The sequence below is a fragment of the Scleropages formosus genome, chromosome 4 (assembly GCF_900964775.1).
Source record: "Scleropages formosus chromosome 4, fSclFor1.1, whole genome shotgun sequence".
NCBI lineage: Eukaryota > Metazoa > Chordata > Actinopteri > Osteoglossiformes > Osteoglossidae > Scleropages > Scleropages formosus.
The window spans coordinates 23,825,748-23,849,375 of NC_041809.1; the positions used below are offsets into that span (position 1 = coordinate 23,825,748).

The following is a 23,628-nucleotide window of genomic DNA, read 5'->3' on the forward strand; positions in this document are numbered from 1 at the left end:
TAGCCCCCAAACAGGCCAGCAGATCACACTCCGGTGTCCTCTCACCTTGACCTTCACACACTTATATCATTCTTTTCAATCTCTTTTAGTAGCATGCAGCCTTTCGCTTACTGAAACACAGTGTGTGGCTAGAACATAAAGTACCAGTATATTTAAATCCCAACGTGGGTTGGGGCTTTGTAATAGGCCCCATTATTAGGGCACCCAAAAAGTAGGAGTATTGAAACATGTTTTTAAAATATTTTTTCCATTGTTCAATTTGGAGCGATTCGGTTCAATTTATTTTTATAGAGCGCTAAACAAAGGCAGTTCATAATATTCAAGCAGTCTTTAACAAATGATTCTGTTTCTACTGCGCAGATCTTTGCCGACCTGCTGCTCGAGCCAAGGGGACAAAAGCCTGGATGGGGGGGGGCGGCTGCGCAGACGCAGCGCAGGTGAGTCGAACCCTGGACTGTGGGCGGGGCCTCAGGCAGCGCTAAAGGAGACCTGCTTTGCAGTGAATTTGTAGTCGTGCTTTTACCGGCAGTGATGGAGTTTGCGTGAAGAAATGGCCGCTTGCGGTTCGGTAAGTAAACCGAATTTCTCTGCGCGCGCGCGCTCGCTCTCATTCCGCGCGCGCGCGCTCGCTCTCATTCCGCGCGCAGCAGACCCCCGTTAGGCGCCGCGTTATTTGCGAGGTCGTTTTTCTTTCGCACCCGTTTTCCCGACCGGCAGTTTGCTCTGGAAAGCCTCGGGGCTCCAGGGGAACTTTGCGTGGCTACTTCATCATTTCACGTGTTTTGTGTGCTCAGTAACAGGACGCACATGAATGATCATGATGAGGCGAGAGGCGAAGAGAAGAGCTCAGAAAAAGAGTACATTCCTTAAAGTTCCTGTAACGACCGCGTTCCCATGTTTAGGCGGGAAGATTTGTTTATTGTAAATAGTTGCATTATGGGAAAAATGTGAAATGTAAGTGTGCGAACACTGGGTGGGGGCACATCTGGGGGTAATGATGGGGTGATGTGTTTGCCAGTGTGTTGAGGAGCCCCTGAGGGTGCTAAGTAGGATGGGAAGGCTGGCTTGAGCGGTGCAGGTCCTTGAAGAAACGCAAACGGGTTCTCGGAGCGAGAGCATCATTTCCCTGTGTGCCGGTGTTCTAATAAAACGTTCGACATGAACGCTGTCTGTGCCTCCTTCGCCCCAACCAAACCCACAGCACTGCAGGCCACGTTCCCTTACGTCACACATACCTTAAGGTTCTGAAAGGGAGGTAGCACAGCGAGTAAGTTAATGAATAGGGAATAGCTGAAGAATCTGAAGAGGGACAATGGATGGTGCAGATGGAGTGATGCTCCCTCAAAAACCATGTAGTGGTGCATCTGCTTCCCTACCTTCAACAGTGCATGTCTTACTCTGGTAAAGTCACGATGGCTGTGGTGTGGGATCCTCTGACTGCACTTGTTGCTTTATGGTGTAATTGGAGTAAGGCAAGTCATCTCTGCTTGGACCTGGTATGTGTCTTGTTGAAGGGGGGGACTTCAGACTGAATAGTCAAATTTCCTGCTTATCTTGGAGGGAGGCGAGGCTTCTGCACAATTACTAGTCCTGTCTGTCCTCCCAAAATTTGGAAGTCGTCGCAAATATGCAAAGCGGTGTAAGCTTTGACATCCTGCAATACATCAGACTCGAAGTTAACGCTCCAATATGGTGATGTCTGCACGTAGCTTTGAGAACGCTATCTGCACAGAGGTCACACTCGGTCCACTGTGTTCTGCATCACCCCTCACAGATAAACGTAGGTGAAGGCTGCTGTTTTGCCAACCCATGTACTGTGGCCCTTTCAGCTGACTGTGAGTCTACGCCCAGTCATCTTGACACAGGAGTTTAACAAGCTGCAGATAAACTGTCTCTCCTCCCCTTTGTTGCAGGATGTTTTCTGAAGAGAGGGGACTGCTCAGAGTGTAAAGGGGAGCAAGAAGACCAACAGAGCATTGCTTGGGTGGTCGATTTTGTTGTACTTGCCTTTTGGCATAGTTCTTTGCACGTGTTACTGTGGGGTGTCACTACTGGCAGGGGACACGGTTAGCGGTCCGCGGCCACGTTTCTATCCCGCTCTCTTCAGTTGGGTCTCGGCCTGCTGACATCCAGGCCATGGATGGCGATGTGGGATTCCTTAATGCACAGCCGGGGTGTCTCTCTCCTTCGCCGGGCAGACAAGGCTCGGGGCAGTTGCCTGTGCCGCAGCCACCCCCGCCACCTCCTCCTCCGCCGCCTCCTGGACCTCTTGCGGCAGACAATAGCTGCGATGGGGGCCATTTTGCCAGCACTGTTCGTCGGCAGTCCAGGATGCGCAGCTTCAACTGGGACACCCTCCCGCGACACAGAGTGCTAGGCAAGCGCAATGTGTGGACGGCGTGCCGCGCCCTGGAGGACTTCCAGCTTGACACCAAGCGTATTGAGGAACTGTTCAGCCGTAGAGAGGCCACGCAGTCTGAGGATGGCACGGGAAGCCTCAGGAAGAGCATGTGGGGGTCCTCACTGCCTTCTCTGTCAACGGAATGGGTGAGTGGACCCCCCCCCCCAATTGGCTTGGTCAGCGTGTTGCAGGTTAGGTGAGCTCTGACTGGTCAATTTCCCACAATGACCAGGAAAACGGGTGACAATGCAGGATATGTATGCTAATAGTAGCAGTTTATAACAAATTAATGTACTACATATGTCTGGGCCCAGCAGATAGTGTAGTTAAGTCTCACCTTGCAATCTGAAGGTCCATTCCTGCTGTACTACCTTTGATTGAGATACTTACCCTGAACTGATAAAGTAAGCATGCCATGCTTTATAAATGGATCAATAAGTGACCCATTGTAAATAGTGTCTCTAGCAGTGTAAGTCACCTTGGTGAATTAAGTGTGTGAGCTGATAACACTACATGGTATCCATTAGAAGTTGCTTTGGAGAAAAGCATTTACTAAATAAATACATGTAAATAATTGTAAAAGCTGGTCTGTCAGCTTAGACAAAGGTGTCAGTTAAATAAAGGTTAATAGTAAATTATTTGCATGCTGCCATGTCCTGCCAGTTTGTGTAAAGGCTGAAAGTGTGGCTTAATGAGCAGTGGAGCTCTTTTCAATGCCCATTTCCTGTTGTCATACTGTCTCCTGTGAGGTGGCAGTGACCACTCATCCTAGAATGTGACATGTCTTTGTTCTACCTTGTTTCACAGCTGTGAGTGGGCCTTGACATTCTGGATATCTGGAGCTTTGGCATTTAACTGTGTGTTGCTTTGTATGCTTTTGATTTCTGTAAAAGTCCATTTTAAAAAAGCCATGTTGCTGCACGTTTCCTAATTTTCAGGCAAAAGTTAAGCAACTGAACTCCTGCCTTGTTTACTCATAGGATAATTCTGGAAGGGGGAAGATATACAAATAATGTGCTGTTTTAATCACTTTATGTATTGGTTTGTGGAAATCCTTTGTGGGGATTGCCGTTTTTGTTGATATTAGTCACAAAACTAATTTTAAGTTGAAAAATATATTCACCATTCTGTGAAACACACACATGTTGCTGAATTGAACATCATTGTAGCAAATGCTAAATATGTCGTGCATTATATTCTTTTCTTCCCTGCAGATCTCCATTCTTAGTTCCAAACGGAGCATGAACATTGGGATTTTCCTGAAACAGTTCAAGAGGTAACAGCAAGTGTTCGGGCAATGGGGAGTAAGTCCAGATGGATAAAATATAGGCTTATATCAGAAGGTCAGACTATGGTCCTTGAGTGGCAGGTGACCCTCACGTCTACTGCAGCAAGTGAAAGCACATGGGGTTTCCCATACCCAGAAGAAAACCTGAGATTTCCTCAGTCACCCTTCTACATACCTGTTTCAGCTTTGAGATCAGTCTCTTGCTCATAATATCCAAGAAATTGCAATTATAGAAGCTATGGCACAAGGAGTTATCATTAACCTCAACTGGTAAATTTAAATTACTTTGTGCTTTGTACTTGAATCTGCAGTAGGATTAGATTCCATAAAACAAGAAAAAGCCTCTACAACCCATGTGCAGCTTCACACATCTCCTAATTTAGATTTACTTTGATCAGGGTAAACATGGCATTGCTTTCTGAAGCACTGTAGCATCTGAAATGATGACTAATCAATTCTAAATCTATGCTAATTTTTATGCTGTGCAGGCCAGTGAGGGATATGGTGAAGGACATCCGGCAAGGTAACTGGATGGCCTTTGGGACTGGAAAACTGAAGGAGCTGTGCAAGCTACTTCCTGAAGAGGAGGAGGTACATTGACTTCTGCTTTTGCTTTGTTTTAATCTGCATAATGAGCTTTTTCCTTCATTCGCTGTGCTACAGTCATGATTGGTCATAGTTTTTCAACTCCGTGTACCACTGTGTCAAAACATCAAAATCAAAAAAATGGCCTACATCATGGACTCTTTTACATATAAATATCAGTAAAGTGAAAGGATCTACATTTCAACTGAGTAGTCCCTTCAGAGAGGTACTGGTGTCAGATTGCATTGCGCTTGCCTACATTACATGTCATCTGTGAATTTGATGTATCTCTGATCTTTTTTGGATTTCAGGTGAAGGTGTTGCATGCATTTACTGGCAGTCTGTCCCAGCTTGCCGAAGCAGATCTGTTCATGACTATGTTGGTAAAGGTGCCGAAGTGAGTTTACTTTATCTTTATTATCATAATCATGGCCATAACATTACTTAAAAATCTCAACAGACAAATGAAATTACTTGATGTTTTGTACTTGAACAAAATGAATATGCTGTTGGTGACTTCCCATAATGGTGGCTTTGAACAATTGACTTATATGATTGAAAATGTGAACACCTGCTGATCAAAAATTCCACCTATGTTGCTTAACAAACATGTCTGAGCCTTGCTGTTGTGACTGGTGGGTTGAGTTTGTTGCTGGCTTTGGGTGCGACTCACTGTGATTACCATGGCTGATTACAGCTATGAGGAGCGGATCCATGTCATGGTCCTCAGGGAGGAATTCTTCCCTGTCATTGAAGACTTGAAGCAGGCCATTAGAACCATGACCATGGCTGCAAATGGTAAGATTTTCATTCTGGGGAATGAAACACTCAGGTTGTGACCCTAGAAACCAGTTTTTAAGCCAAGAGCTAGTTTTGTTTGTTGTCCAGCAAAGCAAACTGATTTGACATCAAACTGCTTTTGGGAAAATGTAACCCTGCTTGTTCATTCCAGACCATCTAATGTTTTTATTATTGTTACACAGCCCTTCACATTTGCATTTATCTCTTTAGCACTTGCACTGTGGTGTACTATTATCTTCCACTGACTACAGTTCACTTCATGAATTTTTTGTTCCTCCCTCCCCCAAACACTGATAGTATTTGTGTCCTTTACCAAATGTGTTTGTCCTATTCCCAGAACTGCTAGACTGCGATGATCTGCACTCTGTCATTCGCTTGGTCTTGAAGGCGGGCAACTATATGAATGCAGTGAGTGAAAGGACTGGGACTACTGGTTGTTTCTGTAGTAAGAGATCAGTTGCTGTGGTCCAGAAAATTTTGTATGCATAAAACTAAGCATGTGGGTCACATCTGTGATGCATTTAAAAAAAAAAAAAAAAAAATTACTTTGATGTTGACTGTAATATTGGAGTTTTATATTTGACAGGATTTTAATGTAAGCAAAAGTTAATACATGCATCATTGCATGTTTTTACAAGTTACATTTACATATTTAGCAGACACTTTTCTCCAAAGTGACTTCCAATTAACTCTGTGTAGTGTTATCAGCCCACACACCTTATTCATGAAGGTGACTTTCACCTCTAGATACACTTCTTACAATGGGTCACTCATCCATACATCAGTGCAACATGCTCTCTCCATCTCTCACACACTGTTAGGTTCAGTTACAAAATGCAGAAAAGCAATCTTAAAAAAAAAAAAGTCCCATCCTCCCCTATTCACTAAGTGCCTCTTCAATCCACAGTCATATTAAAAGTCAAACTGCTGCATGAAAAGTCATTTTAGAATATCCAAAGAATGCCATTCATCCCTTAAATGGTTGGTTTTTTTTTTTTTTTTTCCACTTCCTGATCAACAATGAAACACGTGATACTGCTACAAATGTGTGGAAAAAGCTGAATTGAGGACAACTTGTACTCCTGTTTTGGGTGTGTTATCCTGCCAGTTAACAGCTGGCTATGAAGAAGCAACGTGCTTTCCCTCTAACAGGCATAAATATAAAAAATGGAATGATTACAAGCTGGAAAATGTATTTTTGTAATTAAAATGTTTGGAACACAAGTCAATGTATGTGGGAGGATGTTGGTTGTTGCCCATTCCTTCATGGTCTGATTTTTAAACTGTTTTGGTACACAGGGTGGCTATGCAGGAAGTGCAATTGGCTTCAGGATGTCTTCCCTGCTGAAGCTGGTAGACACCAAGGCCAACAAGCCAGGCATGAATCTGATGCATTATGTGGCCATGGTAAGGTTCTGGAATTGTTGGCTGAGTTGTAAATAGCATGATAATGAATATCGTTCTCACTTCCTTGCGCCCCCCCCTTTTATATTTTTTATATTTAAAAAAACTTCAGCAAGCACAGGAGATCGATGTCTCTCTGCTGAAGTTCCCAGATCAGCTTCCTCATATTGGAGAAGCAGCAAGGTAAGCTTAGCAAAGGTGTCTATGTATTTAAATTGACTTTTATTTCTAAACATGCTCATAATGAGTCTAAAGCTGTAGTGCTGACTTTTTCAGCTTTTTTTGTGTGCTTCTGGATGATTAGTGAGCTTTGTCTGGACTTCAAAGCTGTCACTGAAAACACAGCTGACTTTTAGAAGTTTTTTTTTATATTTATAAACAGAACTGTTGTAGCTAAGATATGGTACATTTAGGCATTGATTACTTTTGTTTGTGAGAACTGTCATAAAGGCTTGCCCTGTCATTTGTGTTAGGATCAGTAAACAGGAAGTAGAGATGGATTTCCAGAAGGAGGCGGAAAAGGTTCTGGAGGCACAGCAGATCATCAGGCAACAGAAGGAGCTACAGGTGCAAATGGAGGGCTTCCTTAAGGTGTGTACCTAAGCAGTCAAGCTGTATCCTATGAAGTTGTTGATGATGTGTTGGGTCAGTGCAGTAAACTTTTAATTTTGATCTGCATTAAAGTATTGATTAATACAATGTGGTGATGGGTATGTGTCATTTATTTGGGCTGCCACAGAGAGCACAGTCTAAATTGGCTGAAGTGGAGGCCTCTCTCCAGACCCTGAGGTCAGTGAGCAATGCTGTGGCAGAATACTTCTGTGAGGACCCCACCCTCTTCAAACTGGATGAGTGCTGCTCCATCTTCCATTCCTTCTGTGAAAGGTTTGCACGTGCCCTGAAGGTGAGTCTGTACCCTGTAAGATCTTGAAGGGCTGTTCAGTTCTATTCAGCCATGACATTAACAGTTTGGATAACAGGAGCCTCATCTTACAAGATGCAGGGCCACCTGTTCCTTCCATTACAAAGAAGCAGAAAAGGAGTTGTAACTCTTTATAACCTTACAACTTTGGTATAATGGTTCCTAGAATTAGACTGCTCTAGTAAGCTACCTTTGGGTTATTTAGATTGACTGTATAACTGCTACAAACGCAAATTTTTCCTGCAGGAGAACCATGAACATCAGGCAGCAGAGGCTCGTAGGAGGCAGCAGGAGCGACAGCGCTCCATTGCCAAGCGCCGTTCCACAGCCACCTGCTCTGGCACAGACAAGGATGTGGACGGTATGGCCCTGGAAGCCCTTCTGCACAGCTTCTTGACCAACCAAGGATCTCGTAAGAAAGCAGGGCAGCACTCACAGCCTGTGGTCAGCAGCCTGAAAGAGTTCTGTGAGGTAGAGATGACTGCTGATAACCGGGAGGCATGGCTTAGCAAGTGGTGTTCAACCCAGGATCTAGCAGATGGACAGCATACTGGAGATACAAGTGAAAAGTGGAGAGTGAGTACAGGACAAGAGAGATTGTCCTCTATTAATGACAAGCTGACCCCTAAATGTCGTGACCCACGGGGTCAGGGTTTGCTGCCCAGGAGGAATGGCAATATGCCCACCTCTTTCTCTTTGGTGGAGGGGGAAGAGGAAGTGGAAGAAAATGTAGAGGAGTGTTTTTGGATGAGGGAGACCCCTAGCAAGACATCACACCACCCTGGGCCAAGCAGCTTGTTTCTTGAAGGCTCACCCCTTTGTACCTCAAGATCTCCCCATGGAACTGTCCTTTTTCCACTTTCCCATCACCAGCAGGAAGACAACAGCCCTAGGACCATCCTCAGTCCCTATCCATCCCCCAAAATCACTCCTAGATCTGCCCGACGCCACACCATTGCTATGACACTTTCGCCTTCCTGGGCCTACATTGATGAGCACCATAACCTATCAGCAATACCTTGTACCCCAGTTCGAGACAAGTCCCCTCCCCTGACACTTGTGGGGGAAAATAAGTCTGCGGATAGTCTCTTGTCTGTCACTGCAGTGGATTCCCCCTTGAGCCCCCCTACATTATTTCCAACCAGTGATGTCAACCAAGGGGGCCTTCCAGTGGATGTGGCAGTCTTGTCCAACCCCCAGGTTGAGGGTGGTGCCACAGAGACTCTGCCCAGTTCCCGCCTGGGCCACTTATTCCATAGACGCTCAAAACCACAAGTTCCAAGGACAGAGCGGCAGGAAAGCTCAGCCTTCATTTCCTTCTTCAGGCGCCTTGGAGAGCGAGGAAGCCGCCATGGTGATGGTGAGCTGGATTCCTGTGGCACTGATTTCTGAAGGATTGTGTAGGTTGTAGACCATAATTATCCCCCCAACTGCTTTTGTTTTAACTCTTGTGGTTTGGAATGATTTTATTAAAACCAGGGAAAACTGGACTCTGGTTTTATTAATCAGCGAATCATGTGGGAGGACATAACTGGATAGTTTTTACTATTGGTGAAGGTACCCAAACCATTCCGACTCCTTATTTAGACAGTTTTTAGAATATATTGATACAGCGTAGTTTACAGGGCACAAACTCATTTTTCCATGGATTCAAATTTATATCTCAGGTTGAAATTCCTGTTCATTACATTGTTCTTCATGTATTTCTTTTTGTGATGCGGTCAAAAATTGTTTTATATATGTATGCACAGATTTAAAAAAAAATAAAAGTGGTTTTCACCAATCTTTCAACTTAAATGGTTTTGTTACATGAAATCCCATTGAGTAAAATTTACACTTTGAAGGCTATAACATTTTTTTTGGTCAAATTCAGAAGCAGTATTAATTGGAACCCATTAAGTTGTGAATGAATCGTCTTATTTGGTGTAGCTCTTCATATGGAAGAGTGAGCCTGGAGCACGCGGTGGCCATCACTGCTTTAAATACGGGTGGGGGCCTGTGACCACTTCGGTGAACATCTGACCCGGACTTGTGACCACAGCTCAAGTGCACCTACTGGTGCAAAAATCTTGGAGGTGCAGCCAGTCAGCTGCTTAAGGAGGAGCTTCTGCTCCTGTGTGATGAGTTAACAGAGTACCGGCAGAGAACGTGGTCGTCCAGACAAGGCCTGTTTTCATTCTGCCTCATCCATTATTTCTCGTCCAAGGCAGATGAAGGCTGCTCTGTTTCCTTGGCTCCTGTTGTAAGCAATGGGGCTGGAAAGAGGACCAGACTTTTTTCCCAGTTGCCTAGGAAGTGGTGTTTATTTACAAGCCTGATCTCATTCAGGCTGGTGCCACAGTGAAATAATATCCTCTGAAACAACTGGCACCATAGAACCTAATCATCCCTGCCCAGATCTCTCTCTTACACACACACACACACACACACACACACACACACACACACACACACACACACACTTTAAGCAGAAGCCAAAGTGTTACTTCTGGGTAGCTACTGAAAGTACTGTCTTCCTGTTTTCCAGCAATATGGCCATGGCCACTTCATAACCCATGTCATTGTTACCATACTGTGGGGCTTCCATTCCTATGCTCTACCATGTTTGTCAAAATTAAATTTTGTGTTCAAATGCATTCCTCCCGGGGGGGCAGTACTCAATATTAAAGTGTGTTGTTAATGATGCAGAACTGTCCATGCTGGTAGACCACAGTTTCTCCAGCACCCGAGGGGTTGAGTAGCCTCTTGTTAAGAGCTCTCATACCCCATGGGATAGAGGTGTGTGTGTGTGTGTGGAGACTGGTGATGAGAGGAGGAATAGGATCTGGGAAGGAGATTGGGGGGGTGGAGCAGGCATGAGGATGGAGCACAAAGGCTCTCAAAGAGAGGGAAAGGGTGGAACTCGGATGAGAAGGAATGTGAAGTGTTCTCTAAACTGAATAGGAGACTCGAAAACCGTCTCTGCACAAGTGGACGTCCATTCACAGGGAGCCCCACAAGAACCGGGAGCTGGTGCTGCACCCTTACACCTGCCACAGGGTAAGCCCTCTTCGGCCTATTCGCCTCAACTGCTTGTGGGGAAACGGCCAGGGGCGGAGGTCAGAGATCAGTACTCTAGCCTCGAACAGTTTCTTAAGTTAATGGCCTGACTTTGTGTGACTCACAAGTACGAAATAAGATGTTTTCTCGCATCTAAAACAAGCAGAAATATAAATTCATTAGTCATACCTACACAGTTTGTATAATTTATCAGTGTAAAAAGTAAAAGGAATGTACAAAATAATTTTGAGAGAATAAAGGATTGAAAAAAGCTTTTGAGTAACACTACAGGTAAGAGCTGTAGTAGTGTCGTCGTAATGGACAATAGTAAGACATACAGTGTATAAAGTATGCAATCAATGTCTTGTTAATGTGTTGTACTGTATTAATCGGAAAAAAAAAAAACTAAGTATCTTCACAATTTGTAATTTTTTTTCAAGCTGTGGCGTTTAAAACGCAGGCACAACCAGAATTACACCACAATTACGCGGGTAAGTTGCGGCATGTAAAACGTGGTTGCTTACTGCCAGTATGTAATTTGAAGTGAAAAGTATGCAAGACCTTTAATGTAATGAGTTACTCCGCAAAACGCGAGCTTCCTAAATGAAATGTGGAAAAGAACAGATGAAACCAATAACAAAACAGAAGCTTGATGTCACAAGACAAAGTTTTCCGCGTAACACTGTTTTAGTCGTTCCTGTGGCCTTAAATATGAGTGAATTACGTCACCGTCGAATGCTGTAGGTGAGCTTCCAGGTTCGGCCACCAGGGGGCAGATGGCGGCTGACTCGGCATTTTATAACTTATAAAATGCGCGAGGGAAACGTTTCCTGCTTTACTTCCAGAGCTGATCATTTCCCTCCTAATCGGGATTCAGGCTGTATGAAATTTATTTGAATTTAATTCATCTTTGCGACAGTTAAACCACTAGTGTTTTTTAATCCCCCTTTGTTTAGACATCCTAATTCGGATGTGCCCAGGAATCAAACTGTACAGTGCGTTAATACCCGGGTAGAGATGTGTAGAAAAGCAGCATGAATCCATAAACCATCATCAGCGCCACCCTCTAATAAAACCTACCACAAGATGGCGCGCCTCAGAGCGCTGTAGATGGAGGAGGCCGTAAAAACGGATTGAAACACCTCACTGAGAACTCGCTTGTTGTACCTTAACGTTTTTAGAGATTGCGTGTTTTTATGTGAATGTTGGAGATAGGTTTTATGGACAAGTTCACAATCGTGTGACTAACAGTGCTTAATTTGTCAGAATACAACATTGTCACGCAGTGTTTTCCATGTTTAGGTGGAGCACGTCCCTGCTGTGAATGTCGAACAACAACTGGTGAACAGTGAAGTCGAAGCACGAACAGTCAAAATGACTCGGTAAGTAGTGAGGAACTTGGGGAAAAAAGAAATAAAATTCTTGAAACTACAATTCAACTAAAATTCATCCATCCCGCTTTTCTAAAATTGTCACAAAATGTGTTTTTAAAAGGTTCGTAAGTGCACATTAACGAGCATGGGTGAATAGGACAACTAAGATGTAATGACATGTTTAAGGTCTGCTTTTTTAAAAAAAAAAAAAAATTCTTAAACAGATAAGCTGATAAAATGGATGCCTTTGCCTTTGAGTATTGGGGACAAAGAAGTTCAATACAAAATTATAGGATATGTAAGTATTGTAACGACCCGCGTTACTGCGTGTTTGGGCGCGAAGATTTGTCTCTTGTACAGAGTTGTATTATGGGTAAATTATAAAATAGTGTACAACCACTGGGGGAACTTCTAGGGAAAAATGATGGAGTGTCCCACTGTATTTCACAAGAACTTAGGGCGCTCAAAAAGTAGTTCAAAAAAAGAGTCCAACTGAATAATACTGTTTTTTTTTTTTTTTGGATAGTTGGAAATTTTAAGTGGGGGTATATGTGCATATGTAAGTACTGTCTGTAGAGTACTATGAGATGTGGTCTGTTCTTGTTTTTATGAACATAACCTTGCACTTTCTTTAGAGAAAGAAGAGTAATAAAGAATTATTGTTAAATGAAGGGGTGGGCTATAGCGCAGTGGGTTTCACCAGGTCCTGATCTTTGGCGAGTCTGGGGTTCGAGTCCTGCTTAGGGTGTTGTGACGGCTGGTGTCCCACCCTGGGAGTGTGCCCTCCCCCTCCAGCCTTACGCTCTGTGTTGCAGGGTTAGGCCCCGGCTCGCTGCAAGTCCGCTTGGGAGAAACGGCTTCAAACAGTGTGTGTGTGTTAAACGAAGACAAGGGATAAAACCCAAAATTCCACATCCAAAGGTTTTACTTGGTTTATTTCCCAAAGCCTAAAACAGTAGTACAATTGTAATGGAATTATCTGGGTCAGTGTCAATGCAGGATAAAACCAGGGACCAGCCTCCTTTTTACAGAAAGTTAAGGGGGGTTGAGGGACTTAATCCTTGCATAGACATGCTTTGGGGGGGGTGGGTGTTCACTGGAGAGACATGTAGTGAGTCACCCATGCAGCATCCCTAAAACAAACTTGTACACCTCAGCTGTCTCAGCTTCAGGGCCAAGAGCTTGAAAAGGGAGACTCTTCTGATGGACCCCTCGCCTGTGTTATTTCTGCTGGATGTGCAGCTGCAGTAGCCTGTGAGGTCCAAGGACTCAGTCTATAAGGTCATGTGAATTCGAAGCTGGTATAAAACAAAAAAGCTCTAGGAGGGCCTGATCTTTTTAATCTGGGCATTGTTCTGTGCTTTGTGCTGCAGTCTTGAATAAAGGCTGGTGAAAGTACCATGAGTCTGCAGGGAAGGCAAACTTGTGCTGTTGGGGTTTGAAGCAATGTATGGGGTGGCGGTGGGGGTGCTTTGTTTTTTTAAACGGTGGTCATTTCTGTTACATACTAGAAATATACACACACATAAACCATGGTCTGCAGTAAATATTGTCAAATATAGTATTCATTCTCTAATGTGTAGCCAGTTATGAAACATCAATCTTATTAAAGGAACTTAATGTGTGGGAGATGCATTATGGAGAATTTAGTTTCATTGCCTCAAATATGTAATGAATGCTGGATAAGGAGTGGCGTGTGGGATGGCACTGTGTTGGACTGTTGCCTGTGAGCTCTGGAGAACCCAGGGGCGCGAATGCACCTTGTTAGTGGTTTCAGACAAACTGCTGATGGCAGATGTGCAGGTGGTGGAGTTAGCAGCGGGGAAGCTTTTGGGTGGATAATGCAGTGGAGAGGATATAAAACGGGCAACTCTGGATGCGGTTTCCATGGCAACCACTTTCTCGGGCAGTAAAATCCCAAGATGACGTCTGTAACGTGCCACTCCCCCAGCTCGTATCATTCCACAAGTCGATTTGTCAGTTTGTTCCTGCTCTCCTTCCTTTCTGCTCTGTATGTTTCCTATCCTATTGCTTTCAGTGTTGCTCATCCATTGGTTGAATAAATAATGAATGAAAAAACAATGAGGGAAGCTGGGAAAATGGCTGGAGATACACTGGCAGTGCTGTCCTTGCTCATCTCTTTTTCTTTCCCAACAGACTATTTTTAGCCTTTCTTCAAGCCTGGAACCCTTGTGTACTACTTCAGCCTGGCCCACACCTCCGACTCACTTGCACTCTGTCTATCTCTGTCTTTCAAGATATGTGAATTCCAGGTGGACCCCTTCACTGATTTAACCCTACTTTTACCTCACTTGTCCCTGAGCCTACTGCCTTCTCTGTTTCAACAACTCACTTCCACGTCCACTATAAGGGTCCTTCCAGAAGAAAATCTGCTTGACATTGCTTCCATCAGCTGTGCACATAATTTACGTTTCTCTTGTTTGCTTCAGCATAAAAGGTAAAACGTTAGGAGTTCATTTGCCGTATTATTCTTTGTTCTGAAATTCCACCCCTTTATGATTTTTACATAATCAGTCACTATTCTTCTTTCTGACACTTGTCAAGGTAAGAAGACAATTTTATTTTTAAAATGTATTAATTTATTTGCTGGCAGCTGAGCTTGCACTAGCTCAAAACCCAGTTGCAGCTGCTCTTTCAGTGTCACCATCATCACAGCACCTCTGAAAAGATGTGTTTGGAGCTGCCATTTTGCTTCTGCTCTGTGCCTTGTTCACGGCATTGGATACCCAGGCTCCTCCCATTTCTCTGTCTGACCAATGGGCTGCATTCTCTTGCCTTCTCTATACCTCTCTCTTTCTCCCTCTCTCTCCCACACAGGAGTGTAAGTGTGCGCGCGCACACACACACACACACACACACACACACACACACGCACGCACGCGCCCCAGTTCTTGCCCATCTATGTCTCTTCTGCTGTCACTCCCACTATTGCTGCATGGATCGGTGTTTCCGGGATGTGGGGATCTGACAATGGACTGCCCTCAATGTGCTTTGGGATCCTGAGGCTGCCATAACCCCCAGTCATCACCACCACCACCACCACCACCACCAGCTTTTCCCTGAGAACTCGCGTGAGTAGAGGCATTGCGTTTCTTCCTGTCTTATTACAGCACCACTATGCTCTCCCCCCCAAAGGGTGCTTCGTTGCCATGGTGTGCGACACTGCATGCTCCAACAAGATGTACCCGTTGAATTATGTAGATTAATAATTTGCTTTGATCTTTCATATTTGACAGCTCTCTATAAGACAGTTAAAGGGTAAAGCAGTTGTTATAAACCATTTAGGGCTGTCATGATTGTTGTGGTTTACTGTGAAGTTGTGAAAAAAGACTATGTGTGTCCGTCCATTTGCTCTTCTGCATTATCCCTGTTTTGGCTTGGTTGTGACTCTGATGCACCTGCAGTTAGGGCTGGGCGCAGTCTGACTCCTTCTCTCTCTCTCTCTCTCTCTCTCTCTCTCTCTCTCTCTCTCTCCGAGACTCGGGTAGCAGCAGAGGTGACGTTTTGAGGAGTGTTATCACATGTTTCACACATTCATCAGTGTGATGGGCGATGTTGGTGAGGAGGGTGAGGGCTGATATGTCCATGGTGTGACTGGAGATGCTGCTATCCAAACTGTAACTACTCATAGATCTGTTCTTCCTTGTCCCTCTGCTATCTCTATATCCGATGTTTATATCTGCAGAGTGTTTGGTGTGCACCCGGGCTGTAGTGGATCCTTTCTTGTTTCACAGAGAAACACAGGTTTGCGGCATCTGGCGATTAGAGAGATAAGCATGGATTATGTGGAACAAGACATTGAAAAAATGTGGAAATAAATTTCCCAGGAAGGCGGCCGCCCACATGTCGCCTCAACTGTCATGTATGCATTTCTATCAGTGCGCACCCTCTGTGGGAGTGATTATAGAGGAATGAAGCAGCGGTCAGAAATCACTGCCTCCTTCAGATCAGATTATCAGTGGCACTGCAGCTTGTAGTCCTCCAGTTTTTAAGTTTACACAACACATTTTTTCCAAGTGACTACAGCCAGAGCACACTAAAGTTATTGGGTTAACATTCCAAGGATGTGATCATTCAATATTCTGACTTGGCATGTCACATTCTAACTGTTTTCACATTTTGAAGACCAGTTTTCCAGTTTTTTTTTGCATTAACACTGAAAAAAAGTCTGTTTATAGGCATGCAGTGGCTTATAAAGTGTTCATCCTTTGACTCTTTCACATATTTTAGTGTGTCCAGTGTCTCCCTCTTGGCTGTGGGTTTACCACGGTTGTCAGAAACAGTTCTCAGTGGCAGCCTAGACAAAGATGGGCAACATTGTGGGGTGAACAATGAATGGAAGGTAGTTTTGGCCACAGAATATGTTGCAGATGTAGTTTGAAGGATCATACAAAATGAATGGCTGTATTCTTCGCTCTTTATAAGGGTGTCAGCTAAATGAATGAAAAACAGAATGTACAGATTTTACAAGGACCAGTAGGAGTTTGGTTTAAAGGTAGGCTGGCAATCAGTCTGCATGTGGAGTCTGAGTACTTTGGTAGACTTGTACATAGTCCTTGTTATGGGTGTAGCAGTATTCAGTGTTTTTACCTTGGATTCATAAGTACTTGTGAGGTAGCAGGATGGGTGGAAGTTATTGCCTGTCATCCCATGGCTTTTCATCAGAGCTGTGATTTGATCTTGTGAGTGAAGAATGTTTGCTGTTCAAGGGCAAAGAGACTGCTCTCTGCTATTTTTCTAATCTTGCTTGACCAGTCACATGGCTTTATGTGGAAGGAGGAAAGCGATTTAAGAATGATGCAGTGTGACTTGCAATCAAAAGTGGTGTAAGACCTGTTATGCAGCAATTCCAAGCAAATGCTATCTTAAGAAGATTGCACAGCTTGAATTAGTGTGCTGGCTCTAATTCCAAATCAGGAAACTTCCATCAAACTCATTTTTTACACATGACAAAATTGTGGATTTGCTTTTGCAAAGGTTGGAGGATCTCACAAAACTAGGGTAGATAAGTTTACCATCTTTTTAGAATGAGAGACTGATTATGGTGAAAGGACTGTTTCCTTTACAGATATCAACAAGTGTCACTTTACACTAGTTTTGTCAGTGCTTTGTCATTTTTTATACATTTACATTTATTCAGCGCTTTTCTTCCAAAGCGACGTACATCTCACCAAAAAATACAATGTGTGAATTTTATGTAATGTATTTTTTGTATACCAATGACATTTCATTACATATGCCTATTAGATAACTGTCACAATAAAATAACAAAGGACCATGTTCTGCATATCCACACATGGCAGGAACACCAACAGAATTAACTGTAGCATCAGAATTGCAGTGGTTTCATGAGATCCAGAGTGAGACTCATGCTTCCTTGCTTCTACGATAGTGAGGTGGCAGGGGGATCCACTCCGAGGGCCAAGCTCCATATTGAACACCGCTTCCAGGTCATATTAATGGTGGGGCATATGGAGGAGAGAAGTTAAGCAGGGGTGCTGAAGTATACCCCGTATAAATCGCAAGGTAGAGAGACAGACCTTCTCTTTCACAACGGAGTCAATTTTAACTGCAGCTGCCTTCAGCTTTATCAGTCAGTGCTGTTACTGCACACAGTATTTACCCTTAGCAATAACTGCTGTGGTGGTGCAGTGATGCTTCTGCTTGATTCTGCAGGCTGGAACACTTCTGTAGTCTTAAAAGAACATGGACTGTGGATGAATGTGACAAATTCATCAGTACACTACTTTTCACTGCTTGCAAAGTGCCCAGAGCATTTGCTCGTGTGAGAACAAGAATGCCAGTTAGAGGTTGAGAATGAAAATAAAAGGTTCATTTGCAATGGTGGTACCCAACTAGGTTTTCCGGTTTTGGGATTACATTTTTTTTAAAGTATCGGGTTGCAGGAACCATTGCCTCAGGCTGTTTGATTTGGTTTGCAGCGCTGTCAGCCTCTAAGCAACATCTTTATCCTTTAGTGGCAACACTAGTGTACAATTATACCATCAATATTTTCACCTCGTACCACAATTTTAATTCAGGGTATTTCGACTACAGGTGAAATCGTTCTTCCTACTGTTCAGAATCTGCTCCATCCAGTGGCTAATTTAGCCAGTTTTACTTCCCGAACTCACACCTGGTTTCTAGTTGAGATCCATAAAAGGGAAAAAGTCAAAACATTCTGATTTCTATAACCCAAGTAACCCAGCAGTGAGTCATTGCTCAAGCAGATCATCAGAACTAATCTACAAGCCTTTCTGTAGCTCTGGCTGCCCTCTGGTGATTTATCAGCAGCAATTGCGCCACTGGCACTTTTGTGGAAATCAGTTCTGGTGGTATAGTCCGTAGAATGCTTAGGGTTCAGCGCATTTCGGAACAAAGGCTCAAGATCCTTTCCCTTCTGTGCTGTCATCCAGGAAGTCATTATATCAAAACAGCTAACATGGGCTCCCACTCAAAATGTGTTCATGAAAGACATGAGTCAAAAATAAATACAAGCATGGGTTTCATTTGTCATGAATGGATTGTTAACTTTCCCAGTTTGCTTTCTTTAGAACTCTTATGCCACCCATAAAGCTAGTAATGCAGAAAAGATAGAAGGTCTGTGTATATTTCCCTTTATTTCGCCATCATGTGTCATGGAAAGAGAGAACAACATACTGTAACTAGTCTGGTTAGGAGCTGGCAAGCCAGGCTGTGATTGACTCATCAAGCTCTGAGGGAGTTGACAGACGTGTCGTGTGTACTTGACAGCAGTTCCCTGGATTTTTCCCTAAATGCTGCTGTATGCCATGCCCAGGATTTTTCACATGGTCATTTGTGTTGTGCTTGTACATTTGGCTGCAGAGATTTGCCCTAGGTCAGCTGACTAATGGCATGAACCTGGTTCTTGTGGGTGGGGCTCTGCTGATGGGCAGTCCTTTTCCTTTTATGAGTCTCTTCCTTTGTACTTGCTTCTGGGCGCACACATGCACATATCCCCATGTACTCTTCATCTGTCGGAGTCAGTCTGTATCTGCCATACACAGATTCACACTTATCTCTCACAGACACACACACACACACACACATTTTACGTTGCCCATCCATTTCATCTTCTTAGAAATAAAGCATGGAAAATGCAAAGTGCAAAACCCACTGAAATTGCCCATTCCTTTTTTACTTTCTTTTCAGTGTTTTTAAACCCACAAAATCACACATGCTACTCCCCCCTCCCCCTCCCTTGCTCCTTCTCCATCTCTCCTTGTCAGAACTGTCCCTGCTAAATGTGGTTGCTGATGATTACTGTCTGTCTTTGTCTTCAGCTTGGATCTTTGGGAGGTCTTCGGTAATTACTCAGCAGCTGAAAAAAAATGGAATAACCTGTACCTGCCAGGCAAGCAGACAGTTGAGGAAAGTGTTGATATCTCTGGATAAATCCTTCAATTGATGCAAGCATCACTTACATTTTGAGCAAGTGTGTCTATGTGTGTCCAATTTACCTTGACTAACAGTATTTCTGCTTCCGCTTTGTGAACCAGTAAAACCTCCTCACTGAATGTGTTGGATTTCCACATGTGGGCTCCCTTTGTTGTCCTCTAGTGCAATAATAGTGCCTGTGTGATGCACTACCAAGTAGGACATCATCTCAGTAGAACAGATCTGAGCAGGCGTTGCAGTCCAGTGCTGCCATGCTCTGTGTAGGGTGATGACTGTATTCATGTTTGGTAGTTTTTCATGTTTTACTGAAAGGAAGTCATTTTTGTCATGCTTCTGTATCTCAGGTCACTTAGACTCACTGCTGCTTCCTCTCTCTGCCCATATCTCAGTTGTAAAAGCTCTCATGCAGAATATGCCAGTAGTGTGGACCCCCCCCCTTCCTATGTGTTAATTGAATGATTTCCTGTTGGTCATGCAAACCCCATTCTTGTTGCCAAATAAGGCTCTTTTGTACTTATTTTATTATCTTTATATGTAAAAAAGCATAATTTAATATAAAATAGATTTTTATAGAGTGGCTGTGATTGTTATACTTGATTTGCAAAATGTATTGTGTAATCCCACGTGTATTAGTATTGTAATGAGTATATATTACTTGAAAAGAAATTAATTTTCCAGTGCTGTACTATATTTTTAAATATATAAAGCATTCTTTTCCTGAAGACTTTAAAAATATTGCTTTTATATAAGGGTGGTTTTTTCTTCTTTTGTTTATCAATGTTGTCATAACTCTGAAGTCTGTTGAACCTTCCCAAAAGATCAGAGTTTTTTTTTTTTTTAAAAGAAGGGCCACTTGACCTTCTTCACTAATCCTTAGTTTCTGGCTCTGCACCTGCTGGAACTGGGGTTAGATGTTTCTTCTTTGTTGTTTCTAATGTCTGGTTAGAATAACTTGAGGTGGCACGTGAATCTCAAATCCAGTGGTAAGAAGTGAAGCCACTGGCTGCCCCTTATACTGAGAGGTGACAGTGATGATGATGGTAAGGCTGATAGAAGAAACCAGACACCGTCTGGATTAGACGTGTGTTGAACGTTGAGGTTTTCAGATCTGAGTTTCTGGTTTAATAAAAGGGAACGTGAGACAATTGAGATGGCGAGAGTGTACAGCTGAAGTTCTTCCCCTTTGATGAGGGTCTCCCAGTGAACAGGTACTTTATCAGTTAAAGTTCTGTATTTGTGCAGCAACTTTCCAAGTACTTGCATCATGCCCAAATGGTCCCAGGAAAGATGTATTCCACTAACTAGTTTGCACGTGGATGCTTCCTTAGTATGGATATGCAGTCCCAGATGATTTTCTCCCAGTAGTGTGGAATGAGTGTGAACTGCTTTGGCTCAGGCCTGTGAAAAGCTGCAACCTTTTAGACATGTAAATATTTATCATGTACAGAGGGAGTGACCTTTATTTTAAGGGCATGGGGAGATGTAGTGCTTACAGAAGAAAGTATGAACAGTTAGTATTCCTTTCAAAATACTTATGTAAGAAGTAATGTTCTTACACTGGTACACATGTACACTGATGCATTAACCATTTATGGTGCATGTGAAACATGACTAGCGGGTCATCAGTGTTAAAAGCTTCATTCAGACAAAATGTGATCACTTCTTATTTTTTCTTTATGTTCCGCTACATTCAGCTTGGGGGCACGGTGGCGCAGTGGGCTTGGCCGGGTCCCGCTTTCTAGCGGGTCTGGGGTTTGAGTACCTCTTAGGGTGCCTTGTGATGGCCTGGCACCCCATCCTGGGTGTGTCCCCACCCCCTCCACTCTTGCTCCCTGTGTTGCCGGGTTAGGCTCCGGCTCGCCATGACCCCGCCCGGGACAAGCGACTTCAGCCAGTGTGCGCGTGTATACTTCCAGCTTATATTCAAGAGCCAGGTTTCCAACACAAGGGGTTCATGCATGGGTGCAACTGCCCATGAGAATAGTGCAAATCAGAACAGAATCAGTGTCTTTATCCTTTATGTTCCATCGGGAAGTGTGTGCGCCTATGCACGTGCACTGAACTCTTGTCTTTTCTGAATTATAGGCATGACTGCACAGATGCATATGCTGTAACAGACTCAGACCTGAGGGCATGCACATGCAATCACGACCAACCACACAAATGTGCCGCAAAGTGTGCACCCCCTTCAGTCACAGAAGAGCCGTATTTGCAACCAACTGCATGTGAACAACAATGAAAAAATGTATCTTTATCACAAGCAAAAGGGAAGCTTTCAGAAATAGAAAATGTTGTAGTACAATGGGTTTTTGTTTTGGTGGGCTAAGTATGGTAAATGTGACCATTTGACTGCTACTGTAGAAAAGGAAGTAATTTTTGTGTGGTTATTGATGTCGGTCTGGGTAATAAAGCAGAGTACATTTTCCCTCTGAGGTAATTAACGCACATTTTGTATCTTATTTCATAATGTCAGTCGTCTTAATCTCATCTTAAATCAGCTTTCAAAAAGCATCTCCCAAAAAACCAAATGTATATGTGCCTAGTAAGCATCACCAAATCTTGTTAAAACAGCCTAACGAGCATAAAGCCGAAGCACCACACCGTCAACTTTGTTAATGCAGCCAGGCTTTTTGGAGTCTGTGTGGTTAATGTTCCACTTTTTCCTTTGTGTACTCCATGTTCTCTGTCCTTTTGGTCCTTTCTCTCTCTTTATAATTTCTTCACCTTGTCTCTCTTCCACCTTCTGTTTTCCTCCTCCATTGTCCTTTTCCCCCTCCATTTCCTCAGTTTCTTTCTCTCACTGGCTAGAGTCTCCACCCTCAAGCCATCTCGCCTCAATGCCCCTCTTGGTTAGAGCATCTCTTGCACTTCTGTGATGCCACATTACATAATAAATGTAATGTCATGGTGTGTCCAGGGAGATGGCTGCACACACTTTTCTCTGTGTAATGTTTTGGCTTGAAGCAAATGCTTATTCCTGAAATTATTCAAAATTTTCTGTGCTTGTCACCCATTATCTCATGAAGTCAGGAAACAAAAACATACCAGCCAGCAATAGTGGTCTGTCCCATCAACTAAAGGACCTGAGGTTGGATATTTTTTTTAAATCTTTGTCCTAGTACTGAGTCCATCGATTAAATACCCATCACCTTTTGTACAGCTGTGAAAAATGTATTGACCAGTCAGCTGCTAATTTTCTTGTACAAACCCATTAGATGTTGTTTTCTATACAGATAACTTTCATTTTCCTTTTGACCATGGGTATACATTCCACTTCAGATGCTGCTCTTGTCTTGTTCTGCATGTTTGTAATTGCTGAATTTATAGGTTCTAAGATGAAAATATTTCAAACCCTTTGAATAATTACTACTGCATTTACATGCAGTTACAGGACAGCCTTAGCTAAAGTGATTTAATAGGTGTAACTGTTAAATTTAACTACAGACAAAATTATGTAGTAGAAATCAGTCCAAATCAGTAGCATTGCAAAGGTTAATGAATACCAGAATGCAAAGTCAGTGCCTGGATGGTAAAGCCACAAAAAGCAATAGAAATGAAAGTTACTCCAAGGTCTTTCTCAGCCTCACTTCCTCTCCATAGACCATGCAGCTGGACTGTGAGTCAGTAACCTGGGGAGGATTTGGATTGGGTGGGGGCAGCTGACTGTCCTCCTTTTGCGGCGGTGAAGACCCATCAGTCTTCAGGGGCTCTTATACAACCCTGCCCTCATTAAGACATTAGTAACAGGCATTAGAAGCTGCCATGTGGTCTGGGATGGCCACCTGAATCATTACAATGCTGAATGCAATTCTCACTGTCAAATAAATGGGAGGCTTAGAAAAGGGTCCAGAAAAGAAACTGTTAAAAGATGTCATAGATTAAGGAGAAAGTTGATAATTTCATTATTAATGGCATTGTGAATTTAATTTCACTGGAATTCATGATTTGTACTTTAACCATCAGAGTCAAATCAGAGGACAGATGAAGGGGCTAACCTGTGGGAGCTTTGGTTGTTGCTCTTTTTACCATGGTATAGATTAGCTAACATGGTCATTAGCTAACATGATGGGGGCAGCGAATCAGAAATACTGCAGGGAGCTGAATTATGCAACTGGAGCAAATCTGCCATCTCAACCTGAGTGGTCTGTGAATTTGATCAAGGGAGTAGGATGATGTGCTATGCGCAGTTTTGTAATATATTTCATTGTGTTACATAACTGCAAAAATCAATGGAATGAATAAGTATGCATGTGCAGAATGGCGCTTGTTAGTGCTGTTCTTCACATTGAAGAGCTCATCCTGGAGTGCCCGGAAACAAACCAGCAGACTCTGACCTCCATAGATTAACTGCACATTAATGTTTTCTCATAATCTG

General features: G+C 43.3%; 2 protein-coding genes across 6 annotated transcripts in view; both read left to right on the plus strand.

Annotated features, from left to right (window-relative positions):
- Window positions 1-499: 499 nt before the first annotated feature.
- fhdc3 (FH2 domain containing 3) lies at window positions 500-9,143 on the plus strand. Of its 2 annotated transcripts, XM_018755201.1 has the most exons (12): window positions 500-568; window positions 1,914-2,547; window positions 3,616-3,677; window positions 4,178-4,280; window positions 4,586-4,671; window positions 4,972-5,072; window positions 5,413-5,483; window positions 6,375-6,482; window positions 6,592-6,662; window positions 6,953-7,070; window positions 7,219-7,383; window positions 7,648-9,143. In XM_018755201.1, the coding sequence occupies exons 2-12, from the start codon at window positions 2,137-2,139 to the stop codon at window positions 8,791-8,793; spliced, it is 2,442 nt and encodes an 813-aa protein (XP_018610717.1). In that variant the 5' UTR covers window positions 500-568; window positions 1,914-2,136; the 3' UTR covers window positions 8,794-9,143. The 2 variants fall into 2 exon arrangements, with proteins under 2 accessions (XP_018610717.1, XP_018610718.1); XM_018755202.1 differs by lacking the exon at window positions 500-568 and having other exon boundaries at window positions 1,880-2,547.
- A 2,531-nt stretch (window positions 9,144-11,674) lies between these two features.
- trim3b (tripartite motif containing 3b) overlaps window positions 11,675-23,628 on the plus strand; it is a 32,183-nt gene continuing 20,229 nt past the window's right edge. For 2 of the 4 annotated variants that reach the window (XM_018755570.1, XM_018755573.1), the window contains exon 1: window positions 11,675-11,822. The gene's annotated coding sequence lies outside the window, so the exon portion shown is untranslated. Of the gene's footprint in view, window positions 11,823-14,662; window positions 14,906-23,628 lie in introns of those variants that run through there. The other 2 variants (XM_018755569.2, XM_018755574.2) reach the window with 1 other exon arrangement.

Excerpts from the sequence above, each read along its gene's own strand:
- fhdc3 (XM_018755201.1), top strand. The coding sequence starts at position 2,137 with ATGGATGGCGATGTGGGATTCCTTAATGCACAGCCGGGGTGTCTCTCT. Across the intron at positions 4,281-4,585 it reads TACTTCCTGAAGAGGAGGAG|GTGAAGGTGTTGCATGCATT; the intron begins GTACATTGACTT and ends TTTGGATTTCAG. Across the intron at positions 6,483-6,591 it reads TGATGCATTATGTGGCCATG|CAAGCACAGGAGATCGATGT; the intron begins GTAAGGTTCTGG and ends AAAAAACTTCAG.